A 22,403-nucleotide genomic window follows, 5' to 3' on the forward strand; every position below is an offset into this window, starting at 1 on the left:
CAGTTGGTTGTGAAACCTCACAAGTATCAAAGTTCTCATCCTATTGAGAACATTATCACTGATCCAACATCTGGAGTCAAAACTAGATCATAATTAAAGAATCTGTGTGCTTTTGATGCCTTTTTATCTCTTATTGAACCTAAAAATGTTGTTGAGGCTTTGCAGGATGCAGACTGGGTCAATGCAATGCAAGATGAACTCAATCAGTTTTGAGACAAGTAAAGTTTGGCATCTAGTTCCAAGACCCAAGGATAGATCAGTTATTGGTACAAAATGGGTCTTTAGAAACAAACTTGATGAAGATGGAACAGTTACAAGAAACAAGGCAAGACTGATGGTCCAAGGTTACAGCCAAGAGGAGGGCATAGATTATGATGAGACTTTTGCTCCAATTGCAAGACTAGAGGCAATCGGACTCCTCATAGCTTTTGCAGCACACATGGAATTCACTCTTCATCAGATGGATGTCAAAAGTGCCTTCCTGAATGGCTACCTGAAAGAAGAAGTGTTTGTGAAACAACCTCCAGGGTTTGAGAGCAAGGAATGTCCTGAACATGTGTACAAGTTAGACAAGGCTCTCTATGGACTCAAGCAGGCCCCAAGAGCATGGTATGAACGACTGTCCAAATTTCTGCTTGAACATGGTTACAAAATAGGTAAAATTGATAGTACCTTATTCTTAAGGGAAAAAGGTAAGGATCTCCTTGTGGTACAAATATATGTTGATGACATAATCTTTGGGGCCACCACTGATAAGCTAAGTAAAGACTTTGGAAAACTAATGGGGAGTGAGTTTGAAATGAGTATGACGGGCGAGCTTAACTTCTTCTTAGGCTTACAGATCAAACAAAGTCCTAATGGAACCATGATCCATCAGCAGAAGTATGCAAAAGTGCTTATCAAAAAGTTTAAAATGGAAGAATCAAAATAAATAGACACACCCATTGCAACTGCCACTAAATTAGACATTGATGAACCTGGTTCATCAGTTGATCAAAAGTTGTACAGGGGTATGATTGGTTCACTCTTGTATCTTACTGCTAGTAGACCTGACATTGTTTTCAGTGTAGGGCTTTTTGCTAGTTTTCAGGCCAATCCAAAAGAGTCTCACTTGACTGCTGTCAAGAGGATACTAAGATATTTGAAAGGCACCACTGATCTGTGTCTTTGGTACCCCAAAGGTAGTAATTTCAATCTAGTAGGATATGCTGATGCTGATTATGCAGGTTTCCTAGTGGATAGGAAGAGCACCTCAGGTATGGCACACTTCCTTGGTTCATGTATTGTGTCATGGGCTACTAAAAAGCAAAATTCAATGGCCTTATCTACTGCTGAAGCTGAGTATGTTGCTGCTGATTCTTGTTGTGCTCAATTGCTATGGATTAAACAGCAGCTGGTAGATTTTGGCATTGAAGTTGGTTGCATTCCTATATCCTGTGATAACACTAGTGCTCTAAGTATGACAAAGAACCCTGTTCATCATAAGAGGACTAAGCACATAGATGTTAGGCACCACTTCTTAAGAGATAACTATGAGAAAGGATTGATCTCCATAGAATTCTGTGCTACTGATAAACAAATTGCTGACATCTTCACTAAAGCACTGAATAGAAAAATCTTTGAGAGGAACAGGTTGGAATTAGGGATGATTAAGATCACCTAATAGGTCCAGTTCAGAATGCACAATGAAAAAAAATAATTGAAAAAAAAATGGAAAATTTTTTTTTTTTTGGCTAGGAATTCTGAACTTGTGTAAATATCAAGATTAATTCTTACTCAGCTTCATACTTTAATTAGTATACTCCTGTGACATGTGTTTATATGACTCACTGATCTCTTACAAAATTTTCTCCATTATGGCATTTGAGGCATGTTCAAGAGAGTTCTAAATGAAGAACCTGGTTCATCGGTATGGGTTCATATGAAAGCTCAGGTATGTTTCTGTACTCTACACAATTAGAAAGATTAATAATTTAATCATGAGCAGAAGTCCTATACTTGTCAAATTCCTAGAAAATTCTATTTGTTAGCATTGAACCAGTTCCGTCCATCTAGAATTCTAAACCATAATTTTTGCCTAATATCTAGGGAAGCCAAATTGATCATTAAAATTCTGGAATTTTAATTTGATTAGACTCCTATTTGACCCCTGCAAAAAAAGCTGTCGTTACTTATTAAATGTCTAATTCTCTTTAAATACACACCATTTCTCCAGTCTTCATCATAATTCCTAAACCGTCAAAAACTCTTCTTCACTTCTAATTGCCCTCTTCTCCAAAATTCCCAAACTCTTTCAAGAAATCGACAATCATTTCTAACCCTCAAAACAACCCTGGCTCTCCTCCACCACCCATCTCCCTCAAATTCATCCTCATCTACTCCCCCTAGTGTATCTCCAAAACCTAGACTACGAAGGCAGAAAATGCTTGCTCGTAAGACCGTAGCATCTGGGGCTTTGAGAAAGGCTTTAAACGAAAGGTTAAAAGCAAGTCAAATGAAGCAAAGCCAAGCTCCAAATTCCGACTCCAGCTCTGAGTCTGAATCCTATCAATCAGCGACTGAGGGGGAAGGACATGGGTCTTCTAACTCTGAGAAGACTCAAGAATCCCCTACTGAGGTAAGTTCATCTGTGATTGAAAACTTAGAGACTAGGTTTCTTCTGGTTGGATCCATTAGGGATGTTGAAGTGCCTGAGATACGTAGGAGTGGAGGTAAAAAGAATTTTGAAAAAGAAAAAGAGAGAGAGGGTGCATGTGGTGAAGAGAGGGGAAGTAGGAAGGAAGCAGTCTTGCTATATGTGGGTTGGTCACAAGAGAGGTTAGTAAGAGAGTGGCGTCGAAGTCAGGGGGAAGTGGTTTTGGGGAGAAGCTGCTAGAGAGGGTTTGGGGTTCAAATCTGAAGCAAACAGAGAGATGGAGAGGCTGTTTCCATCTCTACTGAAGAGACCTTGGCTGATCTACGAAAAGGTTTGGAGTCAAGCTATGACCCAAAGAAACGCAGACACTCTCCACAACAACAGCCCCAAATGTTCCCAGCCGTTCAAGAAAAGAAAGCTTCATCCCCTACACCTACTGCTTTCAAGTGCTAGGGTAGAAGCAACAAGAAGCAGGTAAAACAAGTGAAGCTTGATCTACAAAGGCCTTGGAAGAAAGCAAGAAAAAGATAAATGGATAAGGGAAAGGGAAAGATTGTAGAATCCTCAGATGTGTGTTGAGGAAGGAGGAGATGGAACGGGTCATCACAGAATGGGTACAACAGTGGAGTTTTCCTACACCCAAGCCTAAAAAGCCCCAAGACTTCCTCCCAGAAGATTCTTCCTCATGTGCATTGGGGCTGCGACCCAATGACTACACATAGGATAAGTATTCTGCAGTGAAGCTAAACAAACAAAAGTTTCTGATGATGATGAACTGGAGTGGAGAAGAAAAGAAATGATTCTGAAGATAGGAAACAGGACAAGGCTTGCATTTTTGGCAGAAGAAAGATTTTAAAAGGTAGATGTGCGTAGGAGAGAAGGATCGTAGTGGAACCAGGGATGATGAGGTTGGTGGATGCTTTAGCTGCTCAGGGATGGAAGGACATAGTCCTTCAGATGGAAGGTAGGCTAGCCAGAAATGAGGTGATTGAATTTATGGCAAATGCTGCTGTTAAGGATGGAGTTGTTAGTAGCCTGGTGAAGGGAGTTCAAGTGCAGTTTGATGCAGTGAAACTGAGAGAGATTCTGGACATACCCTCTGAAGGGTTTGATGACTATACTAGGCAGAGGTGGCCATGCCTGGACTCCCTCCCTACTGCCCTTGAGATCACCAAGAGGTTTTGTGATTCAGAGGAAGTGAATGAAGCCAGGGCTGTGCAGAAAAGTGAGATGAGGCCTGAGCACAAGGTTGTGTTTGAGTTTGTCAACAAGTGCTTATTGCCAAGACAGGAGAGAAGGCACACTGCTAACTACATGGATCTGGTTCTTATGGAATGCCTGGAGAGAGGAAAGCAAATCAACTGGCCTGCCCTCATAGTCAAATTGGTAGACAGAGTCATAAATGGTTCCGAGGCTCATGCTACTCCATATGGCTTCATACTAACCACAGTTCTGGATAGGCTGAATGTGCCTCTGAAGAAATGGGAAATGGCCTCGAGCAAGGAACACTTTGGCATCAAAACTCTTCTTGCCTGAGACTATCCAGTCAATGCTATCCCAGTTGAACCTGGTTCATCTCTGAAGACACCCATCAACGGCAAAGTTAGGACTTTGGTTCAGGAATGTGCAGCTAAGGATGCTGAAATTGCTAGGCTCAAGGCTCGTGTGGTTGAAGTGGAAACTGAAAGGGATGGTCTCAGAATTGAGCTTGCCAAAGAAAAGGAGAAGAACGATGGAATTCTTCAGAACATGCTGAATCTTCTCCAAACACAACCCTCCAGTTCCTCCACGCCTTAGGACTCCTAGCCTTTGTCTCCTGAACTTGTCTAGTACCCCCAGTGACCCAGATTAGGGATTTTTCTGTTTTTGCTCATGGTTTGAATGTTTTTCTTTCTTTTTGTGGATTGTTAATGGCAACATATCTCTATCAATGACAACTGCTGTTTTCTCTTGTTAAATAATTATTCTGACCTTGATAGTTTAAATATGTTCGTTTGATTACTGATGACTGAACCATGATAGCACTTGTAGTTGCCCCAGTGGCCATGAGTACTTATTAAAATCTGGGATTCACATTGTGTATGCAACTTTTTGATGATGCCAAAAAGGGAAAGAGATATTGTGCTTTACACATTATTCTGAAATAAGTGATATTTATAACCTAATTAACCTAGTCCTTGATGATAAGTGAATTTTTTAAGTTTAGTGTTGATGGTTAAGCTGAGTTCTTACAGGTCCCTTGATCAGTAAAAAGCACAGAGTTTGTCATCATCAAAAAGGGGAAATTTGTTGGCCCAAGAACAGGTGAAGTTTTGAAGAATGACAAATGAACTCAGTTATGGACCAGGTCCATCTTGTGTAGCACAGTCATGATCAACCTACACATGTGAGATGCACGTGAAGGAGATAAGTCCTACTGATCAAGCAACAATATCTCCTGATCTGATCGAAAAGGTTGCATATTGGATAAGGGGAGAAAGTCTCCTTATATGAAGAGAACACAATCCGGATAAAGATAGTGTTGGAGTTTGAGATCTTCAAGGACTCAACTACGATAGAAGATCAGCAATTGAGTCCCAATCAAACTCTGATTACTAACCTATTAAAAGACAGTGATTGTTCGCTTTTACATGCATGGCACAAACGCAGAAGTTAAACTAAATTGAGAGCAAAAGAGCAAGGCAATTTTGCAAGCAATTTATGTGAGATTTGAGTGTGCACTCCTGAAGCTACTTGAACGAGATAGAAGAACCAATTCCATTGTGTCTTTCTTTTATTCTAGTTCAATTGTAGTAGGTGGTTTAAAGTTGTACCTTTCAGCTTTCTTAGAAGCAATTGTATTAGGTACTTAGAGTGTTCAAGTTATAAGCTAACTTGAAGTTGTCGCAACAGTTGAGGCTGTATGCTACAACGGGATTAGAGTTAATCCTTAGGTTTACAAAGAGTTTTTGTAAATGCTCTTTTGGCTCAATGATATTAGTGGAAGTTTGGGAAAATCCTACTGAGTAGTAGGTCGTGGTTTTTTCACCTTTTGAGCCAGGTGTTTTCCACGTAAAAATCTCTGTGTTCTTTATTTTATGTACTTATTATTCCGCAAACAGTAGTAGTTAGAACATCTAGAAGAACCAGATTCTTCTAGAGCGAAAATTGGGTACCACACAAATCACCCCCCCCCCCCTCCCCCTCTTGTGTGGTATTGACGTTTAGAACATCATTAAGCATACTCAAAGCTTCATTGCCTAAAATTGAGCCATTCAAAGCATAATTAGTCCCCTTCTCCCAATAAATGGGGCGTAAAATCCTATAAAATCACAAGAGACCTTAGCTAATAAACTAACTTATCACTAAAGATCATGCTAAAGATAAAAATTGCCAAACAATAAAGATCAAAACGACCGGTTGGGTCGTTACAGGAGGCTTAGAGTTATGATTTTTCCAATTATCGGGATTTTTTCCCTACGCCTTCTATAGTTTCGCCTAATTATTTTCTACTCATCGTGAGCACTTCAATTGCCGAAATTTTCTTCCGAGCAACTACAATAATTTACTGGACATATTCTCCCAAACTACGTTCGCTGGCACTATCTTACAGCTCACTATGACCACGTCAAGTCTTTGTTAAATTCCAAAATCCACCATATTGATTCCTCATATACGTTTGGAGTGACGTTGTTCAACAACCACCTAAAATATACCATTTTCCAAGTAATACATAATAAATAGGCACAATCAATTGATGGCCATTCAATCAATTAAAATAAGCACTTAGTTGAACAAGTAAAGAAACCCAAAGGCTAAATTATATTAAAACGTAACAAAAATTCATCCTCCCAAATATTCCATCAAAACTCTAGATAGTAAATAGCTATTCACAATAGTAAATAGAAAGAAGTACAATACTGAAATTCGTAGCCAATAATAGAAAATAGGAAGAAGAAATGAAAAACTCGTTGTTGAATCTTCCTCCTTGTTCCTAGTATATTTTTGCCTCCAAAGGTGTTGTCTAACCTTAAAATAGTATGTCTCCCTCCAGTGTTGTGTAAAAGATATGTTTAGAATGTATTTATATGACCTAGGTAGGGTGGAGGATCGTCCAATGCAATCCAATCTCGGATAGAAAAGCTGGAATCTGCGTCCACGCTTGCGCGTCGCGCGCCCATAGACACAGACTCAACTTTTGAAATTTTTCAATTTCGCGAAGTGATCCGTGCCTTCGCTTCACTTCATTATTTTGTGCACTCAATTGTCTCCTTTTCCGCATATGTTTTCGTGCCATGCGCAAGAATGGACGAGCTCCCAGTTCTTTCGTCTTTTCCATTTTGCAATGAATTGACATCTTTTGATTACTTATCATCCAAATTTACTCGTAAACACAAGAAACACGTAACAGGCATATTTCACTATAAAAATTATGTAATCTCCCACAACTCACATGACAAATGAGATAAAAATACACTTAAAAATATGCACTTTTGATCATTTATCATTAACCATTCAAACACAATGATAAAGTGCTGGTACAAACGTTCCTCCTCCCAAAAATAGAGCATTGGCCAAAAGTTCAATTTAGTAAATGAATAAACGATAAATAGGTGATGCATTTAATTTAACGACGGATTAATCATAACTTAGAGTTTGTAAATTCAGCAACCAGACAAATAACAGGTACTTGTTTTCACTTTTCAGTAGTTAGTTCTTTTAAGTATAGTGGCTATCAATAACTAAAGCAAGTAAAAATAAAAGAGTTAAGTGATTAAATTTTTAAATGGTTCAATGAGACATATATGAAGAAATAGTGATGGTAAGTCAATTAACAACTCAGCCGCAGACTTAGGGCAAGATACCATACCACCTTGACTAGAGCGTGCCCGAACTTTAGATATAGAGTTTGTAGCATGTTTAGATGGTGAATTGGAACTAATAACAACTAACTTTTCATATATAAATACAACATCTTGTACAGTAATGGACATATCATTTAGTTAACATAGAAAACCAATTAGTCAAACTATTTTCAATTTATTACATTGTCTGTCTTAGCTCTAGAAGTGCTAAAAGTTTTTCCTTTTATTTGTTTATTGTCATAATTCATCGTGTGCCTTAACCTAAGTGATTACTATCCTACTATTTATTTTTCCTATAATTTAAAAAAAAAAAGAAGAATTCATTTCTCTTCTTCCTCCACTTTCCCATTATTAGCTTTTCCAGGCGTTAAAACTTGCCAAATAAAATATCTGCACAATTTGGAACTTGACTTAACTTGGAAAGAACGGGATTCAATGGGTCACCCATCAGACAAACTACAGAAGTGATAGACCTCTGAAAACTATTGGTGTATACGAAAGAAAAGCTTCCGTAGCTTTTACTTTTCTCAAACATAAAGCTAACGATTATTCCTCATATACTTTGACCCTTAACTAGTAATTGATTAAGAACCCTTAATGATGCATCAACTACTTCTTAATCTTGGGTTGTTTGGTGACAGTGAAAGCTCATTTAATCATCTTTATACTTCCTCCGATTCGTTCCCTTTTATTAGTATAGTATATTAAAAATAATTTTCGTTACTTGTTCAATTGAACGAATCAATTTATTCACTCTTCCCTATCATTGCTTTGTAATTAGAATTTAATTATCATTAATAAAAGTAATTTAATAAAACAAACTCCTAATACAATTTCTTAAGGAAAGTGTCAAGTCAATTTTACTGGACTAATAAAAGATAATTGAGGGAGTTTTAATTATAAATACTACTGCTATTTGGAGAATCAGGAATATACTATTCCCTCCGGTCCACAATAAGTGACCAATTTGTTTTTTTATTTTGGTCCAAAATAAGTGTCCATTTATATAATTAAAAAAAAATTCAATTTATTTTTACAAAATTACCCTTATGTACATACCCCTAAAAAGTTTTCTTACTCCTCACATTAAATATTTAATTAAGGGTAATTTAGTCATATTAGATATTTTTGTATAGAATTTATTATTTTCTTAGTACGCGTGCTCAAAGCAAATTGGTCACTTATTATGGACTGGATGAACTATTAATTATACACATGCAACTGCTCCAGCGTTTATGTTTGTTGTCGAATTAATTTATTTATTCTCGAAAGAAGAACAAGATTTCCAAGTTTTATTTATGATCTCACGGTTTTCAAAGTCGCTCATTTAAAAATAAAGTGGGCAACATTTATTAGCATAGATCCCTATATGATTAAAACATATTTTTGGTAATATACCAAATATATGTATTCTATACGGTGGATTAATACTCGAGTACTAATTAGAGTCGAAGTTAAACAGCTTCATAAATTACAAAAGGAGAGGCTAAAGTAGTAACAGCTTAATTTCGACCCCACTATTTTCTTTTTCTTTTTTCTAATTACATATAATTCTTTGTATGTTTTTCTGTTAGATGTGCAACAGCTCGCTGGATATTAAGCAACACATAAAGAAAACAACTAGAAAATGATAATCTTGTTAAAAAATGTAGCTCAAAGTAACAATATAAAACAAGAAGATAAGTAAAATAAGAGAAGAAGAGATAACTTTCTTATTTCATCAAGTGTTCAAGTGTACTCCAACTCACATTTCATGCCTCTATTTATATTATTACATATGAAGGTTACAAAATCATTGTCTTAAACATGGCATTAACAATTGAGATCATGGGGGAAGATCATGGGGAGGGATTATGGAGGTGTGAGAGTTACAATCATAATGGTGATGAGTAGTGGGAGGTAATTTACATCATGGGTGAAAGTAATGGGAGTAGTGGACATCCACATTTACTAAATATTTTGTAACACTCCCCCTTGGATGTCCAAAAAAATAGATAATATGCCTCGTTAAAACCTTACTAAGAAAAAACCCTGTGGGAAAAAATCTTAGTGAAGGAAAAAGAGTACACATATCTCTAATACGCTTTATTTGCTACCTCGTTAAAAACCTTACCAGTAAAACCCAGTGGGACAAAACCTAGGCTAAGGGAAAAAGAGTACAGCGCGTATCTTACTCCCCCTCATGAAAATATCACTTTATTTCTCGAAGACGTCGCATTCCAATCTTCTGTCTCAACTTCTCAAATGTTGAGGTTGGTAAAGCCTTAGTGAACAGATCAGCCAAATTTTCACATGAACGAATCTGTTGAACATTAATTTCACTATTTTGTTGAAGATCATGCATGAAAAATAACTTTGGTGAAATATGCTTTGTTCTATCTCCTTTGATGTATCCTCCTTTCAGTTGAGCAATACAAGCAGCATTGTCTTCATATAGTATTGTCGGATTATCCTTTTTCATAAGAAAACCACACATTTCCTGAATATGCTGAGTCATTGATCTTAACCAAACACATTCCCGACTAGCTTCATGAATGGCTATTATCTCAGCATGATTTGAAGATGTGGCAGCTATTGTTTGTTTCATTGAACGCCATGATATAGCAGTACCTCCATATGTAAACAAATAGCCTGTTTGAGATCGGGCTTTATGTGGATCAGACAAATAACCTGCATCGGCATAGCCAATCATTTCTGACTTGAATTTATTAGAATAAAACAATCTCATATCTATGGTTCCCCGAAGATATCTAAATATGCTTAACACCATTCCAATGTCTTCTTGTTGGGGAGGAGCTGAATCTTGCTAATAAGCTCACTGCAAAAGCAATATCTGGTCGAATATTGTTGGCAAGATACATCAGTGCCCCAATTGCACTAAGATATGGAGTTTCATCACCAACGAGCTCTTCATTATTTTCTTGAGGCCGAAATGGATCTTTATTTATATCAAGCGATCTCACAACCATTGGGGTACTCAATGGATGTACATTATCCATGTAAAATTGCTTTAAAACCTTTTCAGTATATGTTGATTGATGGACAAAAATTCCATTTGGTACATGCTCAATTTGTAGGCCAAGACAAAATTTTGTCTTACCGAGATCTTTCATTTCAAACTCTTTCTTCAAACACTCTATAGCCTTTAGAAGCTCTTTAGAAGTGCCAATGATATTCAAGTCATCAACATACACAGCTATGATGACAAATTCAGATCCAGACCTCTTAATAAAGACACAAGGGCAAATAGGGTCATTTTTGTACCCTTCCTTTAGCAAATACTCGCTAAGGCGATTGTACCACATCCTCCCTGATTGCTTCAATCCGTATAAGGATTTCTGAAGCTTTATTGAACAAGTTTCTCTTGAACTTTTATGTGCTTCAGGAACTTTAAATCCTTCAGGGATTTTCATAAAAATTTCATTATCCAGTGAGCCATATAAGTAGGCTGTGACAACATCCATCAATCGCATATCAAGCTTTTCATGGACTGCCAGATTTATTAGATACCTGAAGGTAATTGCATCTACCACAGGAGAATATGTCTCCATATAATCAATGCCAGGCCTTTGCGAAAACCCTTGTGACACAAGTCGTGCTTTATATCTTACGACTTCACCTTTCTCATTTCGTTTTCGCATAAAAATCCATTTCTACCCACTGGCTTGACACCTCAAGCGTTCGGACTATTGTTCCCGAAATTTTACGTTTTTCGAGTGAGCCAATTGCTTGAATTGAATTTTTCCATTTTGGCCAATCATTTCTCTGTCTACATTCATCGACAGATTTTGGCTCAAGATCCTCATCTTGTTGCATTATTTCAATTGCAACATTATATGCAAAATTGTTATTAACCACAACATTATTTCGGTTCCACCTTTTTCCTGTAGAGACATAACTTATTGAGATCTCTTCATTTTCATCATTTCCCGATACTAGAACCTCCTGTGAGGTCTTATAAATTGCTATGTCCTTATGTTCCTCTTGAGCAATTGCCTCTATGTTATGATCAACTTGATCATTTGCTCCTTTCCTTTTTCGGGGATTCTTATCCTTGGAACCAATTGGTCTACCACGTTTAAGGCGTGGCCTAGACTCATTTGGATCATCATACTGTCCAGCTGGGACATCAACTCGAATTGGAGCATTTACACCTGGAATATGCGATTTAGTAACCCGTGGAAGGTTAGTAAATGCATCTGGCAATTGATTTGCAACATTTTGCATATAAATAATCTTTTGAACTTCTTGTTCACATTGATTTGTACGAGGATCCAAATGAGATAGAGATAATACGTTCCAATCTATCTCTTTTTCTAGCTGTTTATTTTCTCCCCCTAATGTTGGAAAAACTGATTCATCAAAATGACAATCAGCAAATCTGGCTGTAAACAAATCTCCTGTCATAGGCTCCAAATATTTAACAATAGAAGGAGATTCATAACCAACATATACTCCCAACCTTCTTTGGGGACCCATCTTTGTGCGTTGTGGTGGAGCAATTGGAACATATACTGCACATCCAAAAATTCTTAGATGGGAAATATTTGGCTCCTGACCAAAAGCCAACTGTAATGGGAAGACTTTATGATAACTGGTTCGCCTTATGCGCACAAGTGCTGCTGCATGCAAAATAGCATGTCCCCACACTGAAAGGGGGAGTTTTGTCCTCATTAGCAATGGTCTAGCTATTAGTTGAAGTCGTTAATCAATGATTCTGCTAGACCATTTTGAGTATGAACATGAGCAACCGGATGCTCAACTTTTATTCCAGTGGCCATACAATAATCTGTAAAGGCCTGAGATGTAAATTCACCAGCATTATCAAGACGAATTGTCTTAATTGCATAATCTGGAAATTGTGCTCTTAACCTTATTATTTGGGCCAACAATCTCGCAAATGTCATATTACATGTTACGAGTTGACAATAAGCACACATGTGACCATCTTGTAGATGCGTCTATCAAGACCATAAAATACTTGAATGGTCCACATGGAGGGTGTATAGGCCCACATATATCACCATGTATACGTTCCAGAAATGCAGGGGATTCAATCCCAACTTTAGCTGCTGATGGTTTAATAACCAATTTTCCTTGAGAACAAGCAGCACAAGAGAATTCCTTAAATTGAAGAATCTTCTTATTCTTCAATGTGTGCCCATTTGAATTCTCTATTATTCTGCGCATCATGTTAGAACCGGGATGGCCCAACCGGTCATGCCAAATGATAAAATCGTTAGAAGTAGTAAACCTTTTATTTACTATGGCATGTGATTCAACCACACCAATATTTGTGTGGTACAACCCAGAAGAAAATGCGGGTAATTTTTCGTGCACACATTTTTTCCCCGCTTTTATTGTAGTAATATAAAGGTATTCAACCTTTCCTTCGTTAGAGGTCTCAACATGATAGCCATTTTGGCGAATAGCTTTGAAACTCAACAAGTTTCATTGAGACTTACTACAATACAATGCATTATTAATAGTTAATATCGTTCCTCCAGGTAGTAATAAGGCCGCTCTTCCAGAGCCCTCAATTAACTTTGTACTACCAGATATTGTATTAACATAAGCCTTTTTCATAACCAAATAAGAGAAAAATTTCTTTTCTCTTAATATTGTGTGAGTTGTAGCACTATCCAAAAGGCATAAATCTTCATTACTCATCTTGGATCCAATTGAAGACTGGGGAATTTTATATTCTTCATAAAAAAAATAAAAGTACATCATGAGAAATACGGAAAAAACTAACATCACCAACGACAACATAAGACAACTTAAGTACTACTTGAAAATAAAAAACAACTTTAGAACGAGACAAAAAAAAACCACTGAAAATAAAAATAATATAATTGCATTCCCCAGTAAAATGATCAAACTTTAGTTTTGATCTCCAAAGAAGTCTTCAACTTTCAAATGAGTAAGATCATCGAGGCCTTGAAAATCATCATCATTCAAAGCAAGGCCTCGGCATTGTCATCATTTTTGTTTGAAGGCCCTGCCTCAAAATTATTTTTAAAGGTCAAGTGTGACTCCACTGGGGCATTAGCAGAAGATGCTCCAACATTATTTGTCTTTCTTTTGATGGAGTTTTGATAAAGCCTGACAAAATGCTCAGGTGCACGACATTCAGTTTTCCAATGACCTTTCATGCCACAGCGGTGGCAGTACCGCTTTTGCCTCTTGAAGGATTGTTTTGAGAACCCATATTGTTCTCTCGTTTGCCATGACCACCATGATGACGACTATTATATCGTCTCTTACCATTGCCATGCCCACGTACATTCATATGGCCATGATTATTATTCTGCCTTTTTCCAGACTTATCACGTCTAGCTGCCATATTCGCTTCAGGAAGCGCAGCTGACCCTGTGGGACGGGCTTCATGATTTTTCAGCAAAAGGATATTATGTTGCTCAGCCACCAGAAGGCATGAGATCAATTCAGAATACTTTTTGAAACCCCTTTCACGGTATTGCTGCTGTAATACAATATTTGAGGCATGAAAAGTCGTAAGAGTCTTTTCCAGCAAATCCTCATCATTCATAACTTCCCCACATAATTTCAATTGGGAAGTTATTCGAAATACAGCAGAGTTATACTCACTTACGGTCTTAAAATCTTGCAACCGTAAGTGCATCCACTCATATCGAGCCCTTGGCAATACCGTAGCCTTAAGGTGATCATACCTTTCCTTCAGGCCAGTCCACAATTCAAGTGGATCTTTCACTGTTAAATATTCAACCTTCAAACCTTCATCCAAATGATGACGAAGGAAAATCATGGCCTTCGCTTTGTCCTGGCTTGATGCCTCATTACCCTGAGTAATGGTGTTACCAAGGCCTTTAGCGGCTAAGTGAATCTCAGCATCGAGAACCCATGATAGGTAATTCTTTTCAGAAATGTCAAGTGCCACAAACTCAAGCTTTGACAAATTCGACATAGTAAAAACTATCAAAGAAGATAACTAATTAGAAATCATTAGGATAATAACATAAAGAATCTTAAAAATTGACATAATATCAAATTTGTGATCTATATATACACTAAAGTGATAATTCCATAGAAAAGAATAATATATTTTTCTTCAAATTATTAGTATATCTTTGATGTTAACTAGAACAAAATATCTTCTCTCAATTAATTCTATTAACATAAAAATTAGCAACTTTCACATGACAATCATGCAAATAACTTAAAATAAAGAAACATAGAATTTTTTATTTTTACATATATCTAGAGATGTGAGAAATTATAAAATGGCATATTAAAGACACTAATCATGAAATCAAAATATACAACGAAAAAAAAAACAAAATGAACAAATATACCTGAACAACGAAAAGAGCTCAACTTCGTGTTGATAACGTGTTAAAAAATGTAGCTCAAAGTAACAATATAAAACAGAAGATAAGTAGAAGAAGAGAAGAAGAGATAACTTTCTTATTTCATCAAGTGTTTAAGTGTATTCCATCTCACATTTCATGCCTCTATTTATACTATTACATATGAAGGTTACAAAATCATTGTCTTAAACATGACATTAACAATTGAGATCATGGGGGGAGATCATGGGAGGGGTTATGGAGGTGTGGGAGTTACAATCATAATGGTGATGAGTAGTGGGAGGTAATTTACATCATAGGTGAAAATAGTGGGAGTAGTGGACATCCACATTTACTAAATATTTTATAACAAGTTAAAAGTTGTCATCATGTTAGGAGCTTTGTTAGGGGTCAACGGTATAGTAAAATCAATTAGAAAGTAGGAGTAATTCCTTATTTCTTTTCTAGGAATTATGTGTCTCTTTTTTTTAATTGACTAACGGATTCTTAAATATAGAAAAAATTGATTCTTTCCTTGGACTTCGTATAAGGCATTACTAAATCAAATAGGTTAGGTTCATTAGATGCGCAAATCGCCACCGCACGCAAACCAAACGTTGTCGTTTCTCCCTTTAACATACTCTCACGACGTCGTTTATTTAAATAACAACGTCTCACCGAACCCGACCCTTAACATATAAAATTAGAGAAATTCGTAGTTGGAAAAAAAGTTCTCTTGTGAATCTAATCAACTTTGAGTAGTTCCGTTTCGTGTACGTATAAAAAAGCCCTAATTTTGTTCTCTGTTAAATACTCTCATAAGTCATAACCATCAGTTCTTGATTGAATTTATTTGTTTTGTTACTTTTTTTGGGTAAATTTGAAAGATATCCTCTTGCGTGAATTGCTGGTTTTTGTGTTTTCTGGTGATTTTCTACACGCAAATACAACTTTTATTTGCGTTTATTAAGTTTGTAAATATTGTGTGTTTATTTTTTTTGGTGAGTGAAAAAGGCTTTTTTATGTGAATTCTATCTGATGTTCTTTAGATGTATGAAATTTGCAGGAAGAGATCAGAGTTCAAGTATTGCAATGGCCAAGAGTTCTTTTAAACTTGAACACCCTTTGGGTATGTTTTTTTTTTTTTAAATTATAAATTATTGGAAAAATTCCTAATACATTCAAAATTTGTTTCTTTGGTATGTTTCATGTTTGGCTTTTGTCTTATTAGTCTGCTCCTGTGTATTTATATCCTTCGTTAAACTTTTTATTGTTGAACATAGTCTACGTAGTAGTAGTAGCAGTAGTTGTTGTTGTTTTGATTATGCGGGAAATTATTTATTGACAGGTAGAGATGGATCCGGGAGTTTAAGTAGGTGTAGAGTCAATGGGTGCGCACTTAGTGTGTGTTTATATATGTGTATACATACACAGAGCCAGGAATTTTAGTCATGGATGCTCATCTGCTTTCAATCTAGTGTTTCTACTAATCACAGAAGGGTGGTCAATCAATTTATATGTTGATACTAGTTATACATATAAAAATATAGTGGTTCCTACCTGTGCCGGTGGGAGGTAGCACAAGTTGGCCCGTGCACCACCCGACACAAAAGAAAAAAAGAAAGAATATAGTGGTTGGTTCAAGAACAATGGGTACTTGAACACAGTCTATTTAGGTCCGTCATTGTATGCTTCTACGTGTTTTATAGTGGTGCCTGCACACGCTGCAGGCGCAGCTATACCCGCTATCCAAATACTAGATCCACGATGTTGACAGATGCTAGGATATGGGCAGTCTAGTGATGTTTATATTTTGTGGCCTCGTTACATCCTATTCATCATTGTAGTTGTCTTTTTTAGGGTTATTAATTGACTAAAGCTAATTATTTCGAAAGGCAACAACCGGATTTCAATGAAGATATGAGCTGTGTCCTGTCATGGTCTGTTGGTATATGTTCTGTTCTTACTCTTCCCGACTCTAGGAATATATCTGGATTCTGGTGCATGAAATTTAAAGTAGCTGTACATGCATGAAATTAGTGTAGTATTCGTCTCTGCCTTTGCATTATGGACCTTGAGATGCTTATGGAGTTTCGTCTTGAGATGTTTTCATAACCCATACTTGCGATCATATCCGCTTATTGAATATCTCAACTTTATTCCGTTAATAGTGCATTAAGAGTGTGCCTGAGTGCTTCCTTCTTTTGCATATGTGGGTATCTACAACAAGGAATAAAAATGTAGATGTGCATTGATAATACCAACTAGTAATTGGTATTAAGGCTTATTTAGTCATCGTTGGTACTACATCAGATGCGGGGTTAGCTCAAGTCCTTTTAGTTTGGTTAGGGATTTATATGTTAGAATAAGTATGGGATCTAAAGAACATCTTGTTCTTAGAGAACATCTTAATTGGTGTTAAAAACAAACTATTGATTATTGAAACTAAATATGTCCATATAGAGTGAAACAAATACGGGTAATTCTTTTAGCCAACACCAACTGGTTTGGGATTGTTTCATGTTTGTTTCTTTTTAGTGCTTAACCTCATATTCATGTCACTATATTTCTTCTCATTTATTTAATTTACTAAAATCTCATGGCACTAATGGATGTTTAGCTAAATCCTAACACAATAAAAGTAAATGATTCACATAGAAGATACCAACTTGTTGAGGTTAATCCATATCCAAGTAGAGATAAGAGTGACATTGTAATTTTCCTTAAAAGGCAATATTTAGTATAGAAATGGAATCAACCCGGATAGAGTGAAAAGAGATATATAGGATCCAATATAGCTGACTCCAACTGATTTGGGATTGATGCATAGTTGACTGATTGATTGATTGATTTGGAATTGCTGACTAGTATATGAACTGATGGTTTGCAATTATTTCTCTATACCTTCTATCGACCAGATCTGTTACCTGTTCTTATTATGTTTTTTTTCTTTTTCTCCCGAGTATATCCCTATTTGCTCGAGTTGATAACTTCCCATTGCCTCCCTTCAAAGAAAAAACCCCTGGAATTAGAGGATGATTTTAATGCGATAAATTTTGTTGATGTTTTCGAATTTTTTCTCTTTTAACAGAGAGGAGGCAGGCAGAATCTTCTCGCATCAGGGAGAAGTACCCAGACAGAATACCGGTATGATATCTGCTGTTAAAGCTCTTGCCCTTCATTGATGCTTCAGTACTCTTATCCCTCAGTGCTATGTTCTCTCATTCAGGTGATTGTCGAGAAAGCAGAAAAGGCTGATATCTCTGACATTGATAAGAAGAAGTAAGTTGCTTCCGATTTTCCATGATGGTGGTTGTTAAGAATAAGGCGCTCAGTTTTAAGCTTTATAGTTAATACATTTAAATCGCCGAATGCGTGTTCAAATCCAATCCAACTATATATTGGTTTCAGTGTGCTATTTGCTCTTATAGTTTGTGTTCTCTTTCGTGGTTATATTTGACTTCTAGGTAGATGATATCGGTTTTACTTCCTAGTATTTTTATTTAACCTGTGGTACTTTTTATTTATTTATTATTTTTATTGCCTGATCTCAACTTGTTCGGTCATCCGTTTTGTCATAGTTCATTCAAGATTAGGAGTTTCTTTGCCCCTCCCCCTGGGTTTGCAGTGGATGGGGATATTAACATGGCAAGTTGGGGGTGGGGGGGATATATCTTGTGAATGCTGTTTGTAGTAGTAAAAGGTTGGCAAGAATTGTTGCCTGGAAGTTGATAGTACACGATATTTTAATGTGGTTTGTCATGGTTGATGTAAGATTATGAGTTTCCATTTCTTTTCCTCTTATGCACCCTGATGGGGATGGATTTATGGTGTGCTGGATGCAAGTTTGGGGGACATATCCTGAATGCTGCAGAATTTTACATTTATTAGAATGCATTTTCGCAGGAGTAGCAATTTGACAGAGTTTGTCGCCATGAAGGTTGATGATATAATTCATTAATCATATGATTTTCTGTTAGATTCAATTTCAATATGGTCTGTACAGTGATTCCTGGTGTTCATGGTCCCAATTTGAGGTTTTTCGTATCCTAAATACTACATGTTCCTGCTGCTATATAGCACTGGATGCCACTTTTGGTTGATTTAGATGTGTTTTGGCTTCGTTGCCATGGTGATTTGGCGTTGTTGCTGAAATATATAGTTAGTAGTTTAATTTGTATATATATGTGGAGAACCGTCTAGGGCATTCATATGTTTCTTCTTTTGGAAATTAAACACAGCTGATGCTTCAACATCATGCTATTTGGGCTATAAACTTCAACATGTTTACAGAATTAGTCTCCTAACACATGATAGTTGCCGATTATTATTCCTAATATATAAGTAGATCCGACAGAACTATTGCTGCTGTAGTGTAAACTAATTTTTGTCTTGTTTTGTGATGTAGGTACCTCGTCCCAGCTGATTTGACTGTTGGCCAGTTTGTTTATGTGGTTCGAAAGAGGATCAATCTCAGTGCCGAGAAGGCCATATTTGTCTTCGTCAAAAACATTCTCCCTCCAACTGGTAAGTAATATGTTACCTTAAATTTCATACTTGCCCTAGACAATTTGTGTCTTGATATATCTTCTTCCACTGCAGCTGCTCTGATGTCTGCAATTTATGAGGAAAACAAGGATGAAGATGGATTCCTATACATGACATACAGCGGCGAAAATACATTTGGGTTTCTTGAGCTCGGCAATTAATATTTTAAGTTTACCATCTAAACTGTAAATCTGCTATTTCTTTGATTTGATTATGGATGGTTTAACTTACAGCTGACTTTTGTTTTTGTTAATGAATTATTATCCATAAAATGTACAGTTGACAAGTCTTGCACTCTTAACCAGTACATCTTTCATCTTCTGTGGGGTTGTTGTGCGACTATTGATATTTCTTTATCAATGTGTGTGAATGCTGTAGCTCCAGTTTTGTTAGGGAATTCTGTTTATATTTACTCCATGTTATATAGATCCTAATGATATAGTACCTAAAATTTTCTTGTTAATGAAGGAATTTCCAACAAAAAGCATATTTTTGTCATTAACATACGGCGACTAATAGCCTGTTTGGCCAAGCTTCTCCAATCTAAGAAGCACTTTTTTTGGCTAATGATTTAACTTAGAATTTTCTAAGTTTGTTAATGAAGGAATTTTCAACAAAAAGCATATTTTTATCATTAACATACGGCAATAACCTGTTTCGCCAAGCTTCTCCGATACAAGAAGCACTGTTTTTTGCCAAGCTTTTGGAAGAAACAAAAGTGCTTCTCTTCTCTCCAAAAGCACTTTTGAGAAAAATACACTTAGAAGCAGTTTTTAAAAGTTTGGCCAAACACTAATTGTTGCTCAGAAGTGCTTTTCAAATTAATTAGCCAAACATAAACTGCTTCTCACCAAAAGTACTTTTGAGAAAAATATTTCTCAAAATATGCTGATTTTTGCAGCTTGGACAAACATGCTAATAAACTATTTCTCACCAAAAGTACTTTTGAGAAAAACACTTTTGAAGAAAAAAAGCACTTATCAAAATAAGCTGATTTACAACTTGGCCAAACAGGTTATAATAAGCCTGTCTTTATTCGTATGAAATTCCTACAACTTTATTTCCTTTTAAAATAAATAATAGAGCGCGGACAAATACACTAATTTTAGAATAGAGCTAGCATGTTGATGCTACCATTTGGGGTTTAAAAAAACTTTTATATAAGTTGAGGAATGAAGTGAAGAGATTAGTTATCCCAATATAGCACATTATCATAAATTTAAGTAATAAATACTCTATCAGTCTCAATTTATATGACGGTGTTTGACTCGGTATAAAATTTAAGAAAGAAAAGAATTTTTTTGAAACTTATGGTCTAATACAAAACATATATATTTGTGTGGCTATAAATCATCTCATTAAGGATAAAGTGGAAAGTTTAAAATCAAATTGTTTCTAAATAATAAAGTATGGCATTCTTTTTAGGACAGATTAAAAAAGTAAATAATGAGAAATAAATTGGGACAGAACAAGTGGCAACAAAGCGTTTGTAGTCCAACGGTTAGGATAATTGCCTTCCAAGCAATAGACCCGGGTTCGACTCCCGGCAGACGCATTCCCACTTTTTTAATCATGGCAGACTTTAGCTTAACATTTTTGGTCATTTGATTGCAACTAATTACTTTTTCGTAGGATGATTCAAACTCAATTATGTTGTTCTTTTGAAGTTTGTTGGGCTCATATTTTCCTATCTTTTTGCTTTTGGTAGTAACACTACGAGTTCCTGGAGACAACAAGCTTTGTCCGGAGGCGGATGTAGTGTTCTACCGCAGGTTTAATTAAACCCATAATTTTCGACACGAACTAAAAATTAGCATGTAAAAATTTATTATAATTGTAAAAAAAGTAGATATGAATCTATAATCTTAAAATATAACGGGTTCAATGCTAAAACCTTAAAAGTGAACTCATAAGGTTTAAATCTTGGATGTAGTGTTCTACCGCAGGTTCAATTGAACCCATAATTTTCGACATGAACTAAAAATTAACATGTAAAAATTTATTATAATTGCAAAAATAGTAGATATGAATCCATAACTTTAAAAATATAACGGATTCAATGCTAAAAACCTTAAAGTTGAACTTATAAGGTTTAAATCCTGAATCTGCGTCTGACTTTGTCCTGTATAATAAATATTGTACATTTGAATAGAGCAATGAGTATGGTTGAATCTGCTGCACTCATACTATAAGGTCATGTCCCTGTGCATTAGAGTAATTTGGTTGACCACATTAGCAAAATAATTCCAACATATATAAAGGCATAAGTTTTAAGTAAAATATTTTGTTGGAGATACAAGAAAAATAATATTTATATCACAATATAATGTTTGGCTAATGATATTAAACTTTTAATTTCGATCGAAGTGTACTAGAATGTACTTATTGTTATAAATAGAATTTTATTTATGGTGAATGTCTATATTTAGAGAGATTCTAGGGTTTATTACTTGGTGGCTAAGTCACCCTCTCCCTATAAATAGAGGGTTCTATTCCATTGTAATTCATCCCAAATCAATAAAAATTCTCTCCCTCTACTTTTCTCTGCAATACTCTTCTTCTTCTTTTATTGTTTCATAACACGTTATCAGCACGAGACTCTAACCAATTGAGTAGAAGCTTTGGGATTGAGCATAATGATTGTCAATTGTTCCATGAACTTCCTTCATGATTAAATTCTGGATTTAAGGTAAGTATTTTACTTTATTTTTCTCTTTTAAATTCTTGAAATTCTATAATTTGATTTTAAATACAAGCAAAGACAACAAAGTTTGATTATAACTCTAATGGAGTTTGTAAGAAATTATAACCACCTGAAGTGGTAAAATTCTATGCCTTGCCATGATCAAATTCATGTATGATTGTGGGCAAGAAGTGGAAACTCGTCCCATTGAATTTGCTTCATTCTCATTCCCTTAAGAGAATGTGATAGCAATATGTGATAAGTCTGAAAGAAGACAAAACTATTACCGTGAAGGTATCAATGGATGTGGACGTGGCAATAGACGAAATTATAATCGTCATCATTGTGATAATGAGAATAATAAG

General features: G+C 35.9%; 2 protein-coding genes and 1 non-coding gene across 5 annotated transcripts; 2 read left to right on the top strand and 1 right to left on the bottom strand.

Annotated features, from left to right (window-relative positions):
• Positions 1–13,630: 13,630 nt before the first annotated feature.
• Positions 13,631–14,425, bottom strand: LOC109238132. Its single transcript, XM_019404559.1, has one exon. It carries the CDS (start codon positions 14,423–14,425, stop codon positions 13,631–13,633), a length of 795 nt encoding a protein of 264 aa, XP_019260104.1.
• Positions 14,426–15,476: 1,051 nt separating this feature from the next.
• On the top strand, positions 15,477–19,677 carry LOC109238137 (autophagy-related protein 8C-like). 3 transcript variants are annotated; one of them, XM_019404572.1, is made up of 6 exons: positions 15,477–15,580; positions 15,874–15,936; positions 17,899–17,954; positions 18,037–18,089; positions 19,216–19,334; positions 19,410–19,677. In XM_019404572.1, the coding sequence occupies exons 2-6, from the start codon at positions 15,900–15,902 to the stop codon at positions 19,514–19,516; spliced, it is 372 nt and encodes a 123-aa protein (XP_019260117.1). In that variant the 5' UTR covers positions 15,477–15,580; positions 15,874–15,899; the 3' UTR covers positions 19,517–19,677. The 3 variants fall into 3 exon arrangements, with proteins under 3 accessions (XP_019260117.1, XP_019260116.1, XP_019260115.1); XM_019404571.1 differs by lacking the exon at positions 15,477–15,580 and adding an exon at positions 15,610–15,733; XM_019404570.1 differs by lacking the exon at positions 15,477–15,580 and having other exon boundaries at positions 15,831–15,936.
• A 1,161-nt stretch (positions 19,678–20,838) lies between these two features.
• TRNAG-UCC lies at positions 20,839–20,910 on the top strand. The gene has a single exon. It is a non-coding gene; the product is annotated as a tRNA-Gly (tRNA).
• Positions 20,911–22,403: the final 1,493 nt, after the last annotated feature.

This window comes from Nicotiana attenuata, unplaced genomic scaffold (assembly GCF_001879085.1).
Source record: "Nicotiana attenuata strain UT unplaced genomic scaffold, NIATTr2, whole genome shotgun sequence".
Taxonomy (NCBI): Eukaryota; Viridiplantae; Streptophyta; class Magnoliopsida; order Solanales; family Solanaceae; genus Nicotiana; species Nicotiana attenuata.